The 19,681-nt window shown below is 38.5% G+C and overlaps 1 protein-coding gene across 1 annotated transcript in view; it reads left to right on the top strand.

Annotated features, from left to right (window-relative positions):
- Positions 1 to 19,681, top strand: part of RTN1 (reticulon 1) — a 243,797-nt gene that overhangs the window by 216,820 nt on the left and 7,296 nt on the right. The window contains exons 4-8 of the mRNA XM_082617434.1: positions 8,521 to 8,728; positions 11,273 to 11,411; positions 13,092 to 13,161; positions 13,676 to 13,722; positions 13,808 to 13,866. Coding sequence (XP_082473560.1) covers positions 8,521 to 8,728; positions 11,273 to 11,411; positions 13,092 to 13,161; positions 13,676 to 13,722; positions 13,808 to 13,866 — 523 coding nt within the window. The remainder of the gene's footprint in view (positions 1 to 8,520; positions 8,729 to 11,272; positions 11,412 to 13,091; positions 13,162 to 13,675; positions 13,723 to 13,807; positions 13,867 to 19,681) is intronic.

Below are 19,681 nucleotides of genomic sequence, written 5' to 3'. Positions count from 1 at the left end.
TTTATCATTTTTAAAATGATGCCTTACCTCCCTCCCACTTTCTTCTTATAGTATTTGAAATTATATTCTTTACTCAATTGTTTTTCCTCTTTAGAATAATTAATACATTCAGGAACAGAATCTGTGAATTGATCTATTTTAAGTTCACTTAAAATAGAATTCTAAAATCTAATGAAAGCTAATTAAATTTACATCACCACCAAATTTCCCATCCTTCTCAACCTGATGTCCTAAGTTGTGTGCATATTTGACCATGTATTAATATTTACATATTGTCACCTTTTCAGTTCTTATGAAAGTACACACAGCCACTAAAAGAAACATGACTACCTTATAATTAAGCTCACAATTTGAAAGCTAAGAATTTGACATTAATAATTCTTTAAAAGCCATCTTCTGCCTATGTGATAGATAATACTAACTACATTAAAACCTTGATCATTATAATTGTATTCTAAATTTATAGCATATATTTCAAATAAGAAAATAAAATTGTTAGGAGTTTTAGAACTTAGAAGTATAGAGTTCTCTTTCCCCCAAGTATGTTTGAGCTATAAACTTAAATCTGAGCAATTATCTTACCGTTTCACAAGATAAAGTCCTTAAATTCTTCCTTATTTCTTGTGTTGCCAAATGGGGAAAATAATTCAAGCATTACTTATAAGTTCTTTGCCCAAACTGGTGTTAATGTTGAACAAATGAAAAGTAGAGAATGGACTTGAGGACACGGGGAGGGAGAAGGGTAAGCTGGGATGAAGTGAGAGAGTAGCATTGATATATATACGCTACCAAATATAAAATAGATAGCTAGTGGGAAGCAGCTGCATAGCACAGGGAGATCAGCTTGGTGCTTTGTGACCACCTAGAGGGGTGGGATAAGGAGGGTGGGATAGGGAGGGTGGGAGGGAGAGCAAGAAGGAGGGGATATGGGGATATATGTACACATACAGCTGATTCATTCCCTTTGTTATACAGCAGAAACACAACATTGTGAAGCAATTATACTCCAATAAAAAAGTTAAAAAAAAAACAGACAAAAATAATGAAAAAAATCAAAAGAAAAAAAAAGTACAAATATAATAGGTTTTAATGTTTAGAATTTATTGCAGTTATACCCGTTTCACAATGGGCATACTTCACATGTAGTCAAATTTTATCTCCTGCCTTCAGAATCATTTCACCAAACTGCAGATCAAATCTAGTGATAATAGGGGTCAGGAAGGACATAATATTTTATTGAACAGAACGAAGGTACAGTGAGAGATCATTCCTTTTCCTCGTCTTATATCTTTCTAGTTCAAGAAATATTTTAGCCATTATGGTCTTTGTCAAAATTTTAAAATATATTCTTTAAAAATGAGAGAACCAACAGCAGTCTACCTTCTATTCCAATACAATGATGGATTTTAAGAAGGTATGGCCCAGACTTAAGATTTTGTGGCTAATTATGACTGATACAAACCAACCAATGAACAGTTTTGTATTTTGATCCAGTCCGAAAGCTTATTCAAGAAAGAAAAAGCACACAAAGACATTCATTATTCAATACCTTGAAAATCTTTCTGTGTGCCTCCCTCAACTACCATGTGCCCAAAGCCTGTCTTTCTCTCCATATGGCCCTGTCTTCCTTTAATCCTAAACGAGCCTATTTGCTGGAGGTTTAGCAGGAGAAGCTGACAACCCAGTCTTAAATACTGGGCCCTACTGGTTCATTTCCTGGCCAGGCCTACTCTACCAAGGTGACAATGGCTTAAGCATCATTGTGTTAATTTCACAGCATGGAATATGGTCCTAGTAGTTAGAACTAGCAAACAAGAATCACATTCAGCTGTTAAACCCAGGAAAATGGTAAATCCTTCATGAGTATAAACGTAGTTTATGCCATCAGTCTAATCTGAAGGGTAGTCATTAGAAGAACGTGTTTGCTTTTGTCTCCCATGGAATAAAAGTCCCAGAGATTGTTGCTAGCCATGGCTTTGGCAATAAAATCCTTCATTTCTCATTGCTCTGCCAAAGCTGATTAGAGTAGAAGATCGTCTGTGGGTTAAATGCTGTGCTCTTTTACTATCTACACGGAGCACCAGGCTTAACATATATTCCCTTTCAGAACATCCACAGAATTACTTAACTGTCTAGAAAATAATGTTGGCATTTTTCTCTTGACAGTCAGATTGGCTGCATTTAAAAGATGTGAAGGAAGGACCTAGAAAATGCAATCACTGCAAGAGTCTTATCTACAAAAGTGTCTTCTAGCAATTTCCTCTCTGGGCTCAGGGCTCCTGGATTACCTTTTAAATTTTTACCTTATGTAGGAGACTGTTTCATGGCAAATGAAACTTATGGATTAGTTGATCAGAAGATGTCATCTTTGAAGGTCTCTGCGTATGTTTAAAGTATTTTATTACATCTATTTCCATTATGTTTCTCTAGTTTGATGGCAAAATGAGGGAATAAAGTAGAAAAAGTTACTACTATTATTGTTAACTTTTTGTGCTGATATTTTATTTGCCTAACAAAAATCAGAGTAATGGACTTTTCTATCACTGCTTTAGACACTGAGTTGTAAAGAACTGAGGGTTTTCTAGCTTTGTAATCCTTTTCACAAGGTAGTAAATTATTGGAGGCTTGCTGAAAAGTAAATATAAAAGTCAAAGCATATTTTTCAACACTTCCTTTGATGAAATGCTGATATCATTTGTGAACAGGAATTTCACACATTTTCTGACCTGGCCTTTGAAAAAGTAGCATTAATTTGTCACATAGCAAGTGGTGCAATGCTGCCTGAAATCTTTTTTGGACCAAGATGAAGTATAAATAAATACATTTAAGAATATGGTGCAGTAATGTAGATAATGGTGCACAATTGATTGCCATTTTATATATTACCCACATTTTGCCTTATAAATAAAATATGAACAGCTGCACCACTGTCTTTTCAGTTCATACATTTTTGGTATACTTTCTGAATGCTAGAGTCACTATTGGATCATTTAATTCAATACATCTAAAATAATGTCCCAATCCAAAAAACTTTAGACTGCAGCAAAGGGCTTTCTTTCTAGAAATTTGACATTGAATTTTATTTCCATTTAGGTATTAATTCAAACCTTGGATCACTTCTATTTTATTGTTCTATTCTTGCCTAGATTATGGAAATGAGAGTAGCACTGATTTCAGCATTTGAGATTAGGATTCTTCAAATCTGCCAAATCTGCCAGTCCACCCTTCTAAATCAGCCCCAGGCAGGCTTCAGTGTGTGTTCCCACATGCGGTTTGGGGACCAGGATGAGCTCAGCAAGCCCAGTCTATTTATTAGATTGATAGAACATACTGATCTCCCATTTCATTGCATTGCTCCTTGGTTTTTAGCAAAGTAATTTAATTTTTATAATTGGCAAAGCAATACAGTAATTTACTTGTCCCAGTGAGTATGCTTAGTGAATGTGTACTCAGGTGTTTAAACCCTCACCTAGCCTTCCTGTATTAGGAGAATATTGAAAGAAACAAGCTATCTACTGCAGTATTCAAAGACTACTTGTGATAATTTGCTGCAGTTACAGAGATACTTATGTTTTTACTTGGATTCTAAGGAAGCTTTATTCAAATACCCATTTTTCTGGACCAGATACTATAAAGCTTCCTACACAAGTTTACATCACTCTAAGCAAAATTAAAATGTGAAAAATCAGCACTTATACAGCAGCTTGGGAACACAGAAACTCTCTTCTGTGATCACACTTCATCACTTCCTACCTGTCCCACTGAATCATCAGGGCTTCAGGCTGTTTGCCGGCACTCTGGCCACACACAGCCCTTGCCATTTGCCCAGCGTATCAGTTCCCAAAGGTCTTCACTGCTTGTCATTCCCAGCCTGAGCCCAAGGTTGTTCATTTCAATTCTGTCCTTTTGGATCTTTGACTCCTCTAACCATGCCAGTTCACAAATCTGGGCCAGCCCCACAATCCACAGGTCAAAACACCCAACCTCTAACCCTGTTGACTGGATCCACAGAGATCCTTGACTTTAACCAAACCCTCTTTACTTCCTAGAAGCCCTTTTATTAATTTCTTTTTGTGTCCTACTGTATTTTTCTAGATCAGCACTGTCCCATAGAAATATAATGTGAACCACATATGTAATTAAAAATTTTCTAGTGGTCACATTAAAAAGTAAAAAGAGGGCTTCCCTGGTGGCACAGTGGTTAAGAATCCGCCTGCCAACGCAGGAGACATGGGTTCGAGCCCTGGTCCGGGAAGATCCCACATGCCACGGAGCAACTAAGCCCGTGTGCCACAACTACTGAGCCTGTGCTCTAGAGGCCAAGAGCCACAACTACTGAGCCCACGTGCCACAACTACTGAAGCACGTGTACCTAGAGCCCGTGCTCCGCAACAAGCAGCCCAAGCACCACAACAAAGAGTAACCCCCGCTCACCGCAACTAGAGAAAAGCCCACGCACAGCAACAAAGACCCAATGCAGCCAAAAATAAATAAGTTTATTTAAAAAATAAGTAAAAAGAAACAGGTAGAATTACTTTTGATAATACACTGTATTTAATCCAGCATATCTAGAGTATTAGCCTTTCAACAACAGAAAATCAGTATAAAAAGCATTAATGAGATACTTTTTATGTTCTTTTTTGTACTAAGTCTGAAATCTGACATGTACTTTATACTTTCAATATGTTTTAATTGAGGCTAGCCACATTGCAAGTGCTCAGTAGCTACTGTGACTCATCACTACTATATTGAACAACGCAGGTCTGGACCTCTCCTAATCTCTTCAAGCCCTACCCCTATTCTCCTCAGTCTCAGGAGGACCTCATGACTCATTTTCCAGGGAAAACTTGAATAAATCTACCCCGAGCCACTTGATATTATTCCCTATCCATCTCAACATATATCTGTAGCCACACCAATACTTTGACAAAGTATTCATTCTTCTTCCTTCTTTGAAAAGAAAGAGCTGTGACTGATCCCATCCTTTCCCCACCTTCTCTGAGACTTTGCTCAAACAAATATCTTCTCTTTCCGGGGATCTTCACTCCTCCCTTTTCACTAACATTCCCAGGTTTGCTCAACCTTAAGATTTGCTTGTTGCTACTTCCAAAACTACCATCTTCTTTATTACTTTGAATTTCCCACCACTGACCCAAACCTTTACAGTAGGGCTTCCATCCTCACTAGCACCTAACACCACTCTCTCCCCAGTTATGAGTGACTCCCCAGTCTTCAAAACCAGTGGTCCTTTCTCATTTCTCATTTCCCTCATTGCATCTACCGCATTCCACACTGTAGCCTACCCTTTCTGAAAGTTTCCTTCTTCTTTACTGCCAACCCCTTTCTTCTGGAAGTTTCCTTCTTCTTAACTGCCCTAACCAACACTCTTGTGGGACCCTTTCTAATACCCAGACAGGACTCCTTTTACAGCTTTACTCAATCCTTTGAATCCTTAACTATGGTTCATCCCTTATTACATCCGTTAGTTTCTCCTCTCTTGGAGGTTTCCTCTACTTTCACGGCTTCAATCATTATTTCTACTCAGAATACACCCAAATGTAAATATTCAACCCTCTTAGCTAAATGGCAGTCCTGCACTTCCAATTCTCTACTGTACATATCCATCTGAATATCACATGGATATTACTGTCCATTTTAACTCAGGGCTATTGTGACAAAGCCTATAAAAAGAAATCATTTTATTTCCAAGCCTCCAAAAAATTAATAAATATTGTGTGTAATTGTCAGTTACATCTCATTTGTGATCCCTGTCCCATCTCTGCCCCAGGCTGTGTCAAAATGCCCTGCTTGATGTCATCACAGCAGAACCTGGAGGTATAAAAACAAGTGTTAGCTTTTTCCCAAACCAGTTCTCCCTCAGATTTCCTATTTTTGTCAGTGATACTAATCACTCTGTCACCCAGCTTTGAAATGTTGCTTTCACCCTTAATTAGTTCTTCCTCCTTTCTCCCACAGCTTATTAGTCACCGTTCTTGTCAACTAATCCTTCATAATATTTCCCTGTATCCACCTCATCTCCTTAACAAATTGTTCGCCACATTCTCAAACCATCCCACAACCTCCTTCATCAATTCCAGCACTGTCCCTTCTTTGAACTCAACTTTTGCCACCTCTGACGACACAAGGTATATTGGCATTGATGCAGCATTAAAAAAAAAAAAAAATGAATGTTCAGTCTTCCCATCTAGATCTTAAGTTAACATAAAAGCAGGAACAAAATGTTATGATCTCTTCATTCCTGTGCTTACTAAATAGATGACCAATAACTGTTTACTATTGATAATGACTTGATTGCCCTTACCAAAAAAAATCACTATAAATATCTAGCTCTGGAAGCAGATTGAAATATAATCAAGTTGCCCCAAATTAATTTTGCATACTTTGGGGGACAGTTAACATTCAACCACATGACATGAGAGAGGCAGCTGTTTTTTGAAAAAGCATCAAACTTAGGGTTTGATCTTGTTTCTCCTATTAAATAGTCAGTATGCGAGTTTCTTAACTTCTAGTTTCCTTGCCTGTTATACACCTGTGTAATGGAGTTTATTGTGAGGTTTCAATGAACTAATGTCTGAAAGTGCTTTGAACATTTCAGAATCTGTGTAAATAGAGAATCATGTCACAAAGTACTCAGAATCAACATCCATTGATGTTTTAAGATACAACTTTTGTTGACCTCCCAATTAGAAACCCCCAGCAATTTTATCAAGTTGATTGAAAGACCTGTTGTGTAATTACCCTGCACCAAGCTAACGTTACTTAGTTAACAGTTAATGTTCTCTGCCCACAGCTGCTTCTAGTGAAGCCCCTACCTGGTGCCTGCCATTCTTGGGCTGTTTGAACAGGGGTCCAGAGATTCAGAAGGTTTTTTCTAGAGGCCACATCATTTTTAACAGGTGTTATGCAATTTGTTAAGTGGGGATTCACTTGAAAATAGCAAATTCTGTCTCCTCTTTGCCTGAAAACTACTTACAGTGTCTCTGTGCCCCTTTACATCATCTCAGGGATGGGTAAGCCTACCATCCCTAGCACTGTGTACCCCCATAGCACAGATCATGCTGTCTTATAATGTGTTTATTTCTAAACGTGTCTGCCATGGGAATCTGTGGGCATCATAAAACAGAAGATTACAATTTATTTACATACAAGTTTTCTTTTTTAAACAATTCATTTATTTTGATATACTTGGCACTTAGCACAAAGCATGGCACTTAGTACTCGCTCAATAAATACTGAATAAATGAGCAAATGTGGAAGAGGTAACACTGCAGGTAATGGTGATGTTTTAGTCTCCTTTTTATTCTCCTTCCCCACTCCCCTACACTTAACAGAATAAATACTAAGAGGCTCCTAGCCCACAGGGGCCTTTAGGCCTGCTGGTCTAGACTTAGGCCTAGGCTTACCTCAATTTGTTGTCTCCAGAGCCATTCACACCCAGGGGGCAGCAAGGCTTCTGTGGAGATCCCTTCTTCTCCCACTTCTATCATCTACCCTCAGGGGCCCAGGCATTTCTTATGTCATGTCTTCCCAAAGATTCCTCTTCTCTGCCTGAAAAGAAAGAAACCATTTGTTACTCGCCTTATTGAAGAATAAATTTGCATATATTCTTCAGCAAGTCTTCTATGCTTTTTTCATAATCTAGTGACTGGAATATTTAAAATATTTCCATTTTGTATCGTATTTGAAGCACCATGGCTTTACTCTTTTGAATTTAATTTTTTGTTTCTGAGTTGAAAGGCAAATAACTGAATGAGAGGTGTGATGTAGATTTTAAGGCTTGTATTCCAGATTTTTTAAGTCACAAGAATGTAAGTGAACAAATCATATGATTACAAAATGGTTTAATCCAAATTCCAGGTATTCTTGAGAAAGCTACTAACCCTTCAGTTTTGCTCATTTTAGAGGCAGACCATATCTCTATTCAGAAGCCTTTGGCATTAGCTGGGGTCTCCCAGACCTGCTGCCATGCTTCTGAAGGTTCCACTTCTCCAGAACCTCTGTTTTCCTTGTTGCTGCCCCTTCTCAGCAGCAGGGCCATGTGTATGACTGATGTGCTCATCTACGGGCCACCATTGAGACACTGAATTGTAAGCAGGGCATCAAGATGTGTACAATCAATGCCATCCAAAAGAAGAGAACAGGTACTTCACAGAGTCCTCTGAATTTTCAATCTTGTTTCAAAGTCACATAATTTAGGCCACTGTACAGATGTAGCCCACTGAGATTCACTCAGAGAGATATTGTCATTGGAGGTTCAACAGCCTATTCTTATCTGTGAATTTACTGATTGACCTCAGGGATAGAAAAGATTCTTCCAAAGCAAAATGGGATGACAGTAAGTGCCCTGGGAATAGCGCTGTGTCTATTCATCTGTGTTTAGGAATCCAAAAGCTGGTGAGAACCTGTAGCAACTGTGGCTTTGCAGAAGGGGCTGCAACAGCTCCCCCAGTGGTACTGCCAGTGTTAACTGGTGTGTGTATGTGTGTCTCCTCCCTACAGCTATTGACCTGCTGTACTGGAGGGACATCAAGCAGACGGGGATAGTGTTTGGGAGCTTCCTGCTGCTACTCTTCTCCCTGACCCAGTTCAGCGTTGTGAGTGTCGTGGCCTACCTGGCCCTCGCTGCGCTCTCAGCCACCATCAGTTTCCGCATCTACAAGTCTGTTTTACAAGCTGTGCAGAAAACCGACGAGGGTCACCCTTTCAAGTGAGTGCCCCCACCAGACCAGCCCTTGCCCCGCCTCTCATGTGGCTCTTCCGTCTGCCTCTATTTCAGCTCCTGTGCACTATGGGTTGTGCTTCTCTGACACCTAGCAGGCCTCGTAGAGTCTCCTTTAATGCTCTCTCTTTTAATAACTAATATTTCTGTTAAATTTCTAACACAAACTCATTTATCTCTATTCTAACCGTTACTGCTTTATTGAGCTTTTAAAACTTTATTACTACTAATTAAATATTAAATATTTATCTTTAATTTAAATTTATATAATTTATATAATATAAATTCTTTTCTTGTGTGTGAATTTATAAATGTGAAAATATTAAATTTATATTTAATATTCATTTTATATTACTAATAATAATCATAATTCATTATTTGTATACAATGTTTTATAGTTTGAAGTGTTTCAACAATTATCCCTCCCAACTCTCTGAAGAAGGCAGAACATTATAATCCCTATTCACAGATGGAAAAACAGAGGTTCTAAGCAGTAAAGTGACTTACCCAAAGTCACATGGCAGTAAATAGCACAGAGCCAGGACTAGAGTGTTTGGATTTTTATTTCTCTGCTCTTTCCAGAAGTTTAATATCAAAGGGCCAAACTTCTGAGGGATGCAAGTTTCATGAACAGTATTATGCACCCTCTTCCGTATTTTTATACAGGGGAAATCTAACTAGAATGAACAATGAAGAGGAGGATTTTTTTAAGGCAGTGTATTAAGAGGATATATGAAATGTGGCAGAGGGAGATATTAGCACTTCCAGCTGCATGCTCCCCAACTCCACCCCAATTTAGTTGTGAGTATAGCTTGTAAGCCCCAGGTATTTTAGCACTGACTGTCAGAGTCAACCCTCACCTGGTGCTGGCCCCAGAGTGCAGGCCCCACTACAGGTATCCTCACCTCCTGGAACTGACAGATATTTCTGCATCCCGAATGAGATGTGTAGATACTGCTGCATGATGGCTTCTGAGCCAGCCCCAGTAATTCACTGGGGATGCCTCTGAATCCTTCCTGGCTCACCCTCACCAGTCAGCTGAATCAAGGCATCAGGGCACCAGGCTCTTAAAAGAGGGAAAAGACTCCTGTGTTATGGGGCCTTGTTGACAAAAGGGAAAATGCCATGTTTCAGACTTCTCTTCCCAGCCTCTGGTTCCTGGCCTCAGTGTCAAACACAGTTACAGTCTGATCTTTCTCGCCCTTGGGATGTATTTGGCCTTCTAATGCAGAGTTAATGGGTTTTCTGGGCCATAACTTGGTTACACATGTTCCCATCCCAAAAGTGGGAAGAATGGAGAAGTGGAGTGTCATTTTACCAGGGTGAATACTATGCCTACTTCAGTGACCCTAGCCTGTGACCAGTATCCACACTGTTAGAGTCCTGCCCTGCCCCAGCCCCTGTCCTTAGCCATCTGAGAGAGGCCGGTTTCTGCCATGTTCTTGGATCCAAGCCTGTCAAGTTACACTGAGAACTCATCTCTCACTTCTCTTATTTCTTCTGTAACTACCCAGTTGTAGGACCAAGAGTCTAACTGTAGTTAGTTCAACTACTTTATCTTCCATTAGGAGACATTTAAAATGTAAAACACTCCTTTGGCTGAATTTTTTTATCAGCAAAAGGAATATATAACTCAGAATACATTTTGAATCAAAACATATTATCTAGACAAATCAGTTTTTCTATTTTTTCCTAAAAAGCCAAGCATATAAACATAAATTCTCTAAAACTCAAGCCAAATTCTGTTGTACTCTTTTCCTCTCAATCCTCAGAGTTAGGTGAGCACTTTAAAAACTCTAGAAATATCCTCAAAATAGACAACATCGTAGAGTGGGGGAAGGAGAGAGAGAGGATGGGCCTGGGGAAGGGGGGGATGGCCAAAACAGGAGGATAGATTGATTTTTATATACTTGAAGAGTTTATCTACCCAAGAGTTCAAATTAACCATTTGAACAAATGGAAAATGCAATTACTAAAAATACCACTCTTACTAGAAGCAGTGAGCATTTTAATATGGTGCAGCTCACTTGCATTTTCAGAGTTCTCTAGATAAAACCTGAAAGTACTTTCCAGAATTTAAATATGAAATCTTAGAGTTTTGATGACAAATAATAATTGGCAGCTAGGATTTTCAGATATCTCAGTTATTTAAAAAGACAGTTCATCTTCATGCAGCCAAGAAGAAAGGAGGACTTTCACAATTGCCTGGTGGGCCAGAGATATACAGAGAATTCAGCAAATGAGCTGGTTTGGATTGACTTTTCTCTGTTCTCAGCCAGTTGCTCTGAATTATCAGCTCACACTGTAATGTTGCCTATGGGAGACAAAAGCAGTCAGAGTGCCCCACTAAGTGTCGTGATTCCTGTGTTCCCCAACGCACCGGCTTTTGGTGTGTGTGGTGCCCTGTAGCCTTTTGGCTGGCATGAATCCTTCAGGATGATCTGGCTGTTATCCTCAGGGTTGGAAAAGGAAAACTTCGCTGTTTCAGGATTCTCTTTGATGGAGTTCTCTGTGGGGGTCCTTTGTTGACAGGGCCTACTTGGAGCTTGAGATCACGCTGTCTCAGGAGCAGATTCAGAAGTACACAGACTGCCTGCAATTCTATGTGAACAACACGCTTAAAGAACTGAGGAGGCTCTTCCTTGTCCAGGACCTGGTGGATTCCTTAAAAGTATGATTGCTTAAGGTGTTCCGTTTGACCGTCTTGGTTTTATTTTCCCTAATGGTGTAACATTATAAACTGCGACACAATGGAGAATAAAATAACAAGTGCTAATTATATTCTAGAGTCAGAAAATCTCCAGCTGTACAGTACCATGGAGCTCATCCAGTCTAATCCCCTCATTTTACAGATGCTGGAACTATGGTTCAGAGAGGTTAAGATACTTGCCTGAGGTTGCCAAGTGAGTCACTGATAGAGCTGGGATCAAACCCAGGTCACACATCTTCTAGTTCTGTACTTTTTACAATATCCCAGGTTGCTTGTCCTTACCATTTTCAATTCCTCAATTTCCTAAAATTATTTTTAAAATAAAAGTCTAGTTTAGGGAATGTAAAAAATATATATGCTTTTTCTTTGAAATGCTGGACTCTGCTAATAATAAGACATGTGGGCTGTGAGACTGAACCCCTGAGGGTAGAGGACCTTGGGCACTTGGGTGTTATTCCTGGTGCCATCATTGAACTCACCAGGTTTCTTTGAACAAGCTGCTATGACCACCCCGTGGCTTACATGTAAAACCAAAGTCAATCAATCATGATTCAACAGGGCCATGAGCAGAAGGGTGGGAGCCCAGGCAAGGATGTTTTGAGTTCCCCGTTCCCCCAGAGCACTTTGTACACACCAGGGAGGGGTCTCCCATGGGCTGCTCCATAACTGAGGAAGAAAGAGCAGAAGGAAAGTAAGTGATGAGGCCTTAACCCTCAAGGTGCTTTACTGGAATAATGTCTTGGCAGGTAACGACTAAAAAAGAGATAGGGAGGGCCTCCCTGGTGGCGCAGTGGTTGAGAGTCCGCCTGCCGATGCAGGGGATACGGGTTCGTGCCCCGGTCTGGGAGGATCCCATATGCCGCGGAGCGGCTGGGCCCGTGAGCCATGGCCGCTGAGCCTGCGCATCCGGAGCCTGTGCTCCGCAACGGGAGAGGCCACAACAGTGAGAGGCCCGCGTATGGAAAAAAAATAAAAATAAAAAAAATAAAATAAAAAAGAGATAGGGAGATTATACTTACCGTAGGGCTTTTAAGGTGACATTTCTCTTGACATTTGTAATGTAAAAATTGTGGGCTAGAATGGGGATCAGCAAACCTTATCTATAAAGGGCCATATAGTAAATATTTAAGTCTTTGCAGGCTACACAGTCTTTGTTGCAGCTACTCAACTTTGCCATTATAGCAGGAAAGCAGCCAAAGACAACATGTAAATAAATGACTGTGGCTGTGTGCTAATAAAACATTGTTTATGAATACTGAAAATTGAATTTCATATAATTTTCACATATCACAAAATGTTATTCCTGTTTTGATTTTCTTTGACTATTACAAAATGTAAAATCCATTCTTAACTTGTGGGCTCATACAAAAACAGGCCAGTGGCCGATTTGCTGACCCCTGCCCTAGATTATTATTTCATTGAGTCCTTCAAATCTTACAACAAAGAGATCCAAAGGGTTTGGAGAGAAGTAAAGACAGGATCCTCTTTCAGTAATTCTGTGATGAGCTTTAAATGCTCTTACATTTTCTATTGAAACCATGATGTAGTTTGCCTCAAGTTTCAATCTAAAGAAGTCAATGAAATGAGACTCTTATCCGTCACGATGGTTTTAGAAGCTCTGATCATCATTTCATTCTTTAGTTTGCAGTCCTGATGTGGCTCCTGACTTACGTTGGCGCTCTCTTCAATGGCTTGACCCTGCTGCTCATGGGTAAGGACAGACAAGTGTGTTATGTCTCCCTTCACATGTTCTGTGCGCGTAAAGCTTCCTAGGCTGTTAGCTGTTAGCTTACTTGGATGGATTCCTAGCAACAAATGCCAGATTCTCTGAGTCCAGAGCATTTCCCTGACCATCATAGTTCAATTAAGGAGTATAATATATATTACATAGTAATAATGAATTTCTTAATCTGAAGGTTTTTTTTCTTCAACTGTAACTGGTTTTATTTGGCTTCAAATATATATCTGCTTCAATGGCATTTATGTGTAGAAGTTCATTTTCTTCTTAGGAGGTCATTCCCTCATTCCAGGAATAATGACTTAATATCCGTGAAGACCTCAGCATATTTTTGTTTTCCTTATGAACTAGTCCTGCCATCTTTTAGCTAGAATGCTGGCTACTGCAAATAATGTCATAATATCACATGACTACTATATAAAAATGTATCTATAAGCTTATTCTTACTGACTCTCAATTTTAATACTATATTTGTTTTTCATCCCAGCTGTGGTTTCAATGTTTACTCTACCTGTAGTGTATGTTAAGCACCAGGTAAGTTCTATGTAGTGTCAGACATTCATGTTAAGGTTTGACCTTGTGAACCTTGGATGTGCTCATGATTTCTTCCTCTTTGTAGGCACAGATTGACCAATATCTGGGACTTGTGAGGACTCACATAAATGCTGTTGTGGCAAAGTAAGTTACATAGTGCAATTCATAAAAAGGAGAGACCGCCTTAGGCAGGCGTTTGACTGGATTAGATAGGACTAATAAAAGGCTAAGAAAATAATAGGTTGATTTATGATCATTCACTTATTTGAGGCTTATATTCACACCCTTCCCAATTATATTATTTCATAAATTAAGTATGAATTTTAAAACTTCCAATTAAACAAAACTTTCAGTGGTTTATTTCAGGTATATTGAAATGAATTTTAATGAATGAATGATATTAAGCTCTATCTGGGGACTGGTTCATGTCCAAGAATAAGATGGGTTGGAGGAAAGAAAGAAGCCTGATTCAGGAAAGTGAAATTAATTTATAAGTTTAATTGAAATAAAAACAATTAAGTTAACAAACATTTTCAATTTTTAAACAATAAATATCACTAACTTTTTAAACCATTGAAATTATTTTTAAAACTTTTTTTAATCTTTAGAACTTTTGTTACATTTTAAATTACACCATTTCAACTCAACAAGTGTGTGTGTTTGCTTATTTTATTAACAGCATTGCTTTTCAAACCTGAGTCTTAAATAGACTCTACTTTATGGCTACTTTATATATTAGGAGATAAAGATTCCAGTTATAAGTACCTACAGTTAATATGGTCATTAACTTAGTAGTTTTCCTTAATTCTTAGTGTTTTTAGGTATGTCTTCATCTAAAATGATAGTTTTTATGTTGTCCTTATTACTCAAGATTTTGTTTTAATCAAAAGCTGACCCAGGCTTCAACTACAAATACATGTCTCAAAAAACTAGACTTTCTCTCTAGTAATCTTAGAATCATGTGGCTAGACCTAGGTGATGGTCAGAATTCAAGGAAAGTATTTTACATAGTAAAAGATGTATAAAACAAAACAAACAAATAAGAAAAAAACAAGCACTTTAAAGTTCCTCTGCTATTTGATTTGCATATCATCAGTTACAGTTCTCTCCTGAAGTATATAAAGATTTTTGTTTTTTACTGTGTATTGTTTATATTCTTCCCCTTAAATTCATGGTGAATTTGGATCTGTATCAGATCTGTAGCACATTTCAAAATGCCTGAAATTATCAGCTTGGACACAAATGCAACTAATACCTAATGAAAATCAACAAATGGAGGATATTCATTACTTTGTACTAAGAAATGGCAGCATGGTATAATGTGAAACTTGGTGTTTACCAAACCGGGGGAACCTGTTAAAAATATGAAATCCCAGACTGTACAACAGACTTACGGAAATAGTACTCCTAGAATAAGGGTCCTGTAATCTATATTTTAATGAACTCCCTAGGTGCCTTTTTGGCAGTTAGAACTGTGTTTAGGAACTACAGCAAAGAACACCAGAATAGGAGCTTGGAAACTGGAAGATAGAAGCTTTAGTGCTCAGTCGTCCAATACTTAGTTTGAGGATCTTGAACAAATCACATCTCTTAATTTTTTTTTGATTGATTAGTTGCTTGCTTCCAAAAAAAGACATACTTATTATTTTATGGGAACTGCATGTAACAGGCACAGAGAGTATAAAGAGGAATGAGATGATCCTATCCTAGCAGAGCTCTCAGCCTATAGGTGCAGACAAAACTGTAAAGAAATAACTATAAGACAGTATAAGAATGACAGTAGAGTTGCATAAAGTATTAAAGTGAGGGAGATAAGGAAACTACTGGTCTTACCTGGAGGGGATAATGGAGAGCTACTAAAATGAGGGCCCTTGCCAGCATGGTCAGGTTCTGCTGCAGACTTCTGTCTGTGTCCTCACATGGCAGAAGTGGAAGGAAGCTAAGAACAAAAAGAGAAATGGGAAGTTCATAGTTCTTGTTATCAGAAAGGAGGAAACAGCAGTTCTTCAAAAGAATCCATTTTGCCTGACACTAAATTTTGAAGGAGATTTCTTGGTGGCATCTTACCTCTAAGACTCCTTCAACCTCTGAAATTCTGATTCCATGCTAGAATAAGTCCACCAAAAGAACTCACACCCTTTTAGTGAAACAGTTAAGAACATGATCTTTAGAATCAGACTAGTTTGAGTCCATTTCTGGCATTTTTTAGCTATATAAGTTCATTATGCATGTTATTTGACTCCCTGAGCTTGTTTCCTTATCTATACATTGAAAAGATAACGTCTATAAACTACTCTTACTTGGACATAGGAAGCACTCAATAAATATTCAGTGATCATCATCATGATCATCCTCCTTCTACTGCTTAGAGATCAGTTCACGAGGGGTGTGGAGGACAGTCCCAGACTGGGTCAGGAGACCTTGGTGCCCCTCCCTTCACTATACTGAGTGGATGATGAACCTGTCCAGGTCATTTAACCTTCCTGTGTCTCAGTTTTCCAGCTCTAAATGCTGACAAATTTAAAAAGGTAAAATAAATATTTTAGAGGAAATTAAAGCTTTAAATAACTGAAAACCTAATAAGAAATCTGCCTCAAGTGAATTCAACTCTCCATGTCCAGGTGAGTTATATTCTAGGATGGTAAAATAGTCTGAAATTGGGCAGGAACTGTCCTGATTTTCAAATGAGAAAAAAAGATTCTAGAAATTACCTTTTGATGAATCGAATGCCTACTTTCAAGCAAAGTTCCAGAATGAATTAGTAAAAATATAGGTAAATACTCAGATCGTTCTGTGATCACTAAACTGAGGGATCATACAGCCTGCTCTAGCCAGCAAGAATTTGGATTTCAGTGGGGGTACTAGAAAAGTCTTCCTGGTGTCCTTGAGGAGAAAATGGAGATGTACGGTCCAGGTGATAGCACAACTGGTAGAGTTCTAGAAGGTTGAAATAGTAGACCCTAGGGATGTTCATTAATCCATCAAATATCCACCTGGGGCAAGGTGTAGTAATGTGACAGAGGGCTCTGCCCTTGACTCCACGACTTTCCATCTCAGTATTTCACATGATTATGTGAAGGCAAATCAAATATACTCATCAGAGTTCTAGGTGACACATAGCTTAGAGCAAAAGCACATTCAGAAGACAGAAAAACTCAATATTCAAAATGAATCAAGTGATCTTGAGTAATGTAGAATTGTGAACTGAAATTAATAAAATGAAACTGACAGGGAAAGCAAAGTTCTTTATTTAGGAAAGTCAACTTTGCAAATATAGAATGGGAAGAAGGGCAGATGAGATAGGGTACAACAGTAGCTGTGTAAAAACTACCCGAGGGGGTTTAATCGATGAACTGATCACAGCCAAGTATGAGTCAATAATGCACTGAGGCATATTTTTAAAAATCTATGCAAGTTTAGATGTTATTTTATTATTATTATTTTTTTTTTTTTGCGGTACGTGGGTCTCTCACTGTTGTGCCCTCTCCCGTTGCGGAGCACAGGCTCCAGACATGCAGGCTCAGCAGCCATGGCTCACGGGCCCAGCCGCTCCGCGGCATGTGGGATCCTCCCAGACTGGGGCACAAACCCGTGTCCCCTACATCGGCAGGCAGACTCTCAACCACTGTGCCACCAGGGAAGCCCCTAGATGTTATTAATAGAAGTATAAATCAAAATCAAAAGAGGCCATAGCTGTTTCATATTCCATATTGTAATTCCATATCTGTGCTAAATTTCAGAGTCTGAAAGAGCTGCAGTTATATACTGGAGTAATGTCAGAAAGATGACCGGGTATTGAAGTATTGGAAATCTGACAGTAATGGCGAGTGACAGCCCAGCTTCACTGGGGATGATTACTCTGGAAAAGAGATAACTTTAAAAGAACACATTGGCTATCCTCAAATATTTGGAGGTCTAACATTGTGAAAGAAGTAGTCTTCCATTTTTTCTCTAACGAACTGTGAATGGAAAGTCCAGAAGGTCTGAGATTTGAATGAAACGTGAGGGAAAACAGTACCAATTAGAGTTGTTCAACAATGAAACCATTGGCCCCATGAAACAGTGAGCTCACTGACACTCATTCAAATATTCACATAAAAGTTAGTTGACCATTGTTACAAATGTGGTAAAAAGGACTTCCACAATGGGAGAAGAGTAGAATTAGTTAACACCTAGTCTATTGTGGTATTCCAAAGCATTTCAAAACTAAAACATATATCTTGAACTTTTTTTTCTAATTTTTGAATTTTATTTTATTTTATTTTTATACAACAGGTTCTTATTAGTTATCTATTTTATACATATTAGTGTATACATTTCAATCCCAATCTCCCAGTTCATCCCACTACCACCACCACCCCTGCCACTTTCCCCCCTTGGTGTCCATACGTTTGTTCTCTACATCTGTGTCTCTATTTCTGCCCTGCAAACTGGTTCATCTGAACCATTTTTCTAGGTTCCACATATATGCGTTAATATACGATATTTGTTTTTCTCTTTCTGACTTACTTTGTATGACAGTCTCTAGATCCATCCACGTCTCTACAAATGACCCAATTTCATTCCTTTTTATGGCTGAGTAATATTCCATTGTATATACGTACCACACCTTCTTTATCCATTCGTCTGTCGATGGGCATTTAGGTTGCTTCCATGACCTGGCTATTGTAAATAGTGTGGCAATGAACATTGGGGTGCATGTGTCTTTTTGAATTATGGTTTTCTCTGGGTATATGCCCACTGGGATTACTGGGTCATATGGTAATTGTATTTCTAGTTTTTAAAGGAACCTCCATACTGTTCTCCATAGTGGCTGTATCAATTTACATTCTCACCAACAGAGCAAGACGGTTCCCTTTTCTCCACACCCTCTCCAGCATTTGTTGTTTGCAGATTTTCCGATGATGCCCATTCTAACTGGTGTGAGGTGATACCTCATTGTTGTTTTGATTTGCATTTCTCTAATAATTAGTGAAGTTGAGCAGCTTTTCATGTGCTTCTTGGCCATCTGTATGTCTTCTTTGGAGAAATGTCGTTTTGGTCTTCTGCCCATTTTTGGATTCAGTTGTTTGTTTTTTTTAATATTGAGCTGCAAGAGCTGTTTATATATTTTGGAGATTAATCCTTTGTCCGTTGATTCATTTGCAAATATTTTCTCCCATTCTGAGGGTTGTCTTTTCATCTTGTTTATGGTTTCCTTTGCTGTGCAAAAGCTTTGAAGTTTCATTAGGTCCCATTTGTTTATTTTTGTTTTTATTTCCTTTATTCTAGGAGGTGAATCAAAAAAGATCTTGCTGTGATTTATGTCAAAGAGTGTTCTTCCTATGTTTTCCTCTAAGAGTTTTATAGTGTCCAGTCTTACATTTAGGTCTCGAATCCATTTTGAGTTTATTTTTGTGTATGGTGTTAGGGAGTGTTCTAATTTCATTCTTTTACATGTAGCTGTCCAGTTTTCCCAGCACTACTTATTGAAGAGACTGTCTTTTCTCCATTGTATATCCTTGCCTCCTTTGTCATAGATTAGTTGACCATAGGTGCATGGGTTTATCTCTGGACTTTCTATCCTGTTCAATTGATCTATGTTTCTGTTTTTGTGCCAGTACCATATTGTCTTGATTACTGTAGCTTTCGAGTATAGTCTGAAGTCAGGGAGTCTGATTCCTCCTGCTCCGTTTTTTACCTTCAAGACTGCTTTGGCTATTTGGGGTCTTTTGTGTCTCCATATAAATTTTAAGATTTTTGTTCTAGTTCTGTAAAAAATGCCACTGGTAATTTCATAGGGATTGCACTGAATCTGTAGATTGCTTTGGGTAGTATAGTCATTTTCACAATATTGATTCTTCCAATCCAAGAACATGGTATATCTCTCCATCTGTTTGTGTCATCTTTGATTTCTTTCATCAGTGTCTTATAGTTTTCTGAGTACAGGTCTTTTACCTCCTTTGGTAAGTTTATTCGT

The sequence above is a fragment of the Mesoplodon mirus genome, assembly GCF_964341445.2.
Source record: "Mesoplodon mirus genome assembly, chromosome: 4".
In the NCBI taxonomy this organism is placed as follows: Eukaryota; Metazoa; Chordata; class Mammalia; order Artiodactyla; family Ziphiidae; genus Mesoplodon; species Mesoplodon mirus.
The sequence above is the reverse complement of the archived record's forward strand: the minus strand, read 5'-3'. Positions and strand labels throughout refer to the sequence as shown.